Source organism: Ruditapes philippinarum, unplaced genomic scaffold, assembly GCF_026571515.1.
Source record: "Ruditapes philippinarum isolate M1 unplaced genomic scaffold, ASM2657151v2 ctg9590_1_1_1_1, whole genome shotgun sequence".
In the NCBI taxonomy this organism is placed as follows: domain Eukaryota; kingdom Metazoa; phylum Mollusca; class Bivalvia; order Venerida; family Veneridae; genus Ruditapes; species Ruditapes philippinarum.
Genome location: NW_026861805.1, coordinates 496 through 5892, shown reverse-complemented (window position 1 = coordinate 5892; position 5397 = coordinate 496). Strand labels below are relative to the sequence as shown.

The window sequence follows — 5397 nt, the reverse complement described above, 5'->3', positions numbered from 1 at the left end:
CAACAACACAAGACCATAATTAGGACGACGTTAGACAAACATGCTTTCACACAAAACAGTGTTCTCAGAATCGTCCTTAGGTTTTTTTTAAATTGTTAAGAACGCAGCTTTGACAAATGATGAATCTTGCTTGAATGCAAGACATAAGAAAACGAAGAATGCTTTCAAGATTTTATTCGTAAATCTATCACAGACATGTCTTTAATTGCTGTGTGACCATGACTTAATTAAGTTTAAATGAATGTAAGAGCTGTTATCATGACAAGGCGTTGACCTGGTTGATAATATGAAGATCATAGTGTAAGTGGTTATAGAAGAATGAGGATCGTTCTGTGTCTTCTTGTTCTTTGTTGCACATTTGTAACTTGTGAGTTATATTGTATCTTACTTATGTAACTTGTGATTTATATTTTATATTGTTGTAGAAACTTGTGAGTTATATAATTTCTTGCTAGTGTAACTTATGTAGGAAGCTTGCATTTACCAGTACTGTCAATGAACAGACTCAATCAAATCGAGCCTGCAACATTTTCAATATTGCCGTGAGGATTTCGTTTTTCTCTATTTAATGAGTTATATTATATCTTGCTTATGCACCTTTTAAGTATTTTTAAATCTTCCTTATGTAACTTATGTGTAATATCTTTCTAATGTATCTTGTGAGTTATATCTTCCGAATGTAACTTGTGAGTTATATCTTCCTAATGTAACTTGTGAGTTATATTATATCTAGCTAATGTAATGTGTGAGTTATATTAAATCTTGCTTATATAACTTATGAATTATATTTTATCTTGCCAATCAAACTTGTGTTTATATCATGCTAATGTAACGTGTGAGCTATATTATATTATGACTTAATTTTGTAAACTTGTGAGTTATATTATAATTTAGTTTTACTCTATTATAGTTTACATGTCTTCAAGATAAAAAAAATCTATTGCAGCATGACAAGAACTTGAGAAATCTTGATGATAAAATTGATGATCAATATAACCAAATAAGTGATTTAACAAATCAATAAATAAAGAAATTATTTCGAAGTTGATATGCATCTATGTTCTTTTGTATTATTTGAACATTTGACTGAAACTGAACAAGTATTGATGTGAAATAGAGAAAACAAAATGCCTAAAGAACATCCAAAAAAACGGCAAACTTGACACCGTCTTAAGCAGAACTTTACAATTATCATCAAATGGTACAATTTTAAATTAAAATCATCCGTAGAAGTGTTCATGTTCTGCAAAATAAAATCAAACTTGAAGGGAACTATCTGATGTGTTTTGATATTAAGGTAAATATTGCTGTTGTTTTAATTTCGAAATCTGTGTACCACAAATGAATTTATTCTGGTTAAAAGTTTTATTTTTATGCCCGAAAAAATTTCGGACATATTATGTTATACCCCCTGGCGTCCGTCTGTCCGTTAGCAATGTGGTTTCCAGAGCATTACTTAAGTTCCATTTGGCCAACAATATTCAAACTTCATAGAATGATTGTCAATACTGTGTAGATAAACCCTATTATTTTTTGGATCACAAGGTCAAAGGTCAATGTCACTATAATCTAAAAATGAAACAGTTTCCACTCAATAACTTAAGTATTAATAAACCTACAGCTGTACAATCTTATAGGATGAACAGCCATGTCCAATATATGACCCCTATTGACTTTAGGGACAAAAGATTAAGGTCAGGGTCACAATTATTTTACCCTGAAATAGTGGTTTTTGGAGCATATCTTAAGTTTCATTTGGCCCGAAGTATTCAAACTTAATAGGATGAATGTCATTATTGAGCAGAAGACCCCTATAAATTTTTGGGTCACAAGGTCAAAGGTCAAGGTCACTATAACCTTAAAACTGAAAACAGTTTCCGCTCAATAACTTTAATCAACCTACAGCTGTAAAATATTATAAGATGAACAGTCAAGCCCAATACATGAACTCTATTGATTTTAGGGTCATAAGGTCAATGGTCAGGGTCACAATGATTTTTTACACTAAAAATTGTGGTTTCTGGAGCATAACTTAAGTTCCATTTGGCCAAAAGTATTCAAACTTCCGCGGATGATTGTCAATTTTGAATAGAGGAACCCTATTAATTTTTTGGGTCACAAGGTCAAAGGTCAAGGTCATTATAACCTTAAATCTGAAAACGGCTTTAGCTCAATAACTTCAGTGTTAATCAACCTACAGCTGTAAAATTTTATATGATGAACAGCCATGTCAAATACATGAATCTTTTTTACTTTATGGTCATAAGGTCAAAGGTCAGGGTTACAATGACCTTAACACTGAAAATTGTAGTTTCTGGAGCATAACACAAGTTCCATTTGGCTTACAGTGTTCAAGCTTCATAGGATAATTGTATATATTGAATAAAAGATCCATATCTATAATAGGGTCACAAGGTCAAATGTCAATATCAAATGACCTTAATATTGTAAACAGTTTTACAACTGCCAAACTTTGCAATTATATTGAGTACATTTTTTATATGCCCTATAAATATTTGCTTATAGTATGTTATACCCCTGTTGTCTTTCTGTACATCCGTCATAGTATTTTACTAACAAGATAACAACTCGATGGTGGTGCTTTGGAAATAGCAACTGTATATATATCAAGCTCTTTAGCTATAAAGAGCTATAAAGGAGTAATGATTTTTGAAGGAGGTAATACTTGATTTTAATGTGTTAATGTATCAATTTCTTTAATTTATGTATACATCGTATTTCCTTCATAAATGGGGACAATGAAAGAAGTCATATTTTTGTTTATTCGTTCAAGACATATAATGCTCTGCCTAGCGGTGCTCTTGTTTCAATTTCAAGGGCAACATTTGATGTATGTTACAGTTTCAGATTTTGTGCTTTCATAAAACTATGATTTTTATTCACTTTTTAAAAAAAGGCAATGGCGTTCGCTGTTTCGAATGCAAAGACGTGCCATATCCACGTGATTGTTCAAATGCCGTAACTTGCGGTCGGCATGAGGTAGGACATTTCATTATAAAAACTATATTCAGATTTAGAGTATAATTTTATATTTGTGTATCTTTTTAAATGCTCAACTTTTTCATTTTAAGTCCGATGTTAAAAGTTGGATATGTTTAAAGTATCATCAAGTTCAATAACGAGCATTGATAAAATGCATAAATCGTTTATCGTAAACATATAAAATATCTGTGTATAAAACATGTTAAGAAAAATGTTAATACAGCGTTTATTTTACAGCAATGTTCAACAGAGCAGGTTGTTACTTCAAGTGGTAATATTGTATATAACACTGGGTGCTTGGCCACTGATGTAAGTTTTCTACCAATAAAAAAATTGTATATGTGATATCAAAAGCATAACAAATATCTAAATCAGGATTGATATGACATTATGCCCATCAAAGTGTATATAGTTAGTGAACTGAGGTGGCAAAATAAGTTTATATATTTTGTAAAAATTCCTTATAAATATTTAAATTTACTCTGCACGAACGATAAATATCTCGCTGAACACAAGGACATTTCTATAAATATATATCACAATTATAAAAACGAGTGAAACAGTCTTTTTATACTTAAGGCATATTTATATTTTATCCCAATCATTTTTCAAAATCATCTACTGGTCAATTACCACTATAACGGTAAATCTTTTGATATTTATAGACAATAGGAAAAAATAATTCCTTCAAAATTAGAATCATCTCACAGAATAGTAATGGTATAACATTTGTACTGTTTTGTATAATTATACGATTATCTTAAACAATAAAATTATACGCATTATGCAATCATGCTCAAGTAATCTTTAATAAGATAAGTTGCGAATAAGCATTGCATAAACAATTGATGTCAACCCCAACCCCTCCTGAAACAAAATGGAGAACAACGCATGTACAAATGGCTACTTAATGAAATTATGTCAATGCTATATAAATATTTATGTTCATTTTATGACAAGTTCATTATAAGTTGGAAACGATATGTAACAGATCAATAAGGCCCCTAACATTATTTTATTTTTTCGAAATATTTAATAGTATGTATTTAATTGCTAACAGAGATGTACGACGGCAAATTCATTGATACTTGGTAAGAGATCAGCAAACATCCAAGAAAGGAACACTGGTGATATATCGACATGCATTGAATGTTGTTCTGGAGAATTCTGCAATAACAAAGGATGCGGAACTGACAGTAAATAGCAAAACAACTTATCATAACATCATTAAAATGCTACTATTTTAGGATGAAATATTTATTGTTTATTCGCTTTCAATTGAATCATCATTAAAATGATACACATTTTAGTATATAAACAATACAATATGTACATTCTATTACTCATTCGCTTTCGAAATTAAATATACTTAGAAACTTTTAAGCACATTTATAAGATTTCATGTAGAATACTGTGATTGAAAATTTGCATTATTTATTACTATAAACATTCTATTATTTAAACGCTGTCATTGATGGCGATTGATAGATTTTGAATTTGATTTGAATTTTATTTAAAATTTGTTTGAAGCCGTGCCAGTAAATCAAAGAGGACCATATTGCTTCAGTTGCGATGCGCTAATCGATCCGAAAGCTTGCAGCAAAGTATCTGTTTGTGCTGTAAATGAGGTAAAAACATATGCCTTCATTATATCTAAAATATCTTTATACTGTAACATCCTTGTAAGAAATCAAATCCCTGAGTAAAATATCATTTATATCTAAGAATGTTTATACACATAATATTTTTGAAAGCAAAACTACATAAACTACAAATATCTTGTGTTTGTATTGTAGTGTTTGAATGTACAGTGTAATACTAACTGTTTTAGTCTATTGAAGAATTAACAATATAGTGACAATTTTAGGCTATTGAAGACTGTTGAATACTCTCTTATTGTGAAGGTTTAGCGCCATATTAAATCAGTAAAAAGTAACAGCGACATTCTAGTTTTTCCTTAATAAAATATAAGAACCCAACACAACAGTGGCGACGAGGATCTTTGGAAAACAATTGTCGGTTATAAACTGTTTGATTTACTGAATATTTGAGCAGCAGAATGGCAGCATTCGGGAAAATTGACGAGTTTAACCTGTATGGTGAAAACTGGGACGAATACGATGAAAGGTTGTCTCACTATTTTATCGCGAATAAGATAGACGATGCGGCAATTAAAAGATCTATTCTATTGTCGGTGGTAGGATCCAAGACCTACAGTTTAATTAGAAATCTTTCCTCACCAGCTAAACCTGGAGAAAAATCGTTTGATGAACTCAGAACATTGATCAAGGATCATTTAAAGCCCAAGCCTCTCATCATTGCAGAAAGGTTTAAATTTCATCAAAGGAAGCAGGGCGAGGGGAAAGGTGTGAGTCAATACTTAGCTGAATTGAG

The 5397-nt window shown here is 30.9% G+C and overlaps 1 protein-coding gene across 1 annotated transcript; it reads left to right on the top strand.

Annotated features, from left to right (window-relative positions):
- The first annotated feature begins 250 nt into the window (after positions 1–250).
- Positions 251–4850, top strand: LOC132716879 (uncharacterized). Its single transcript, XM_060700213.1, has 6 exons — positions 251–367; positions 2918–3000; positions 3241–3312; positions 4064–4199; positions 4534–4631; positions 4800–4850. The coding sequence occupies exons 1-6, from the start codon at positions 319–321 to the stop codon at positions 4848–4850; spliced, it is 489 nt and encodes a 162-aa protein (XP_060556196.1). The 5' UTR covers positions 251–318.
- The last annotated feature ends 547 nt before the right edge of the window (positions 4851–5397 follow it).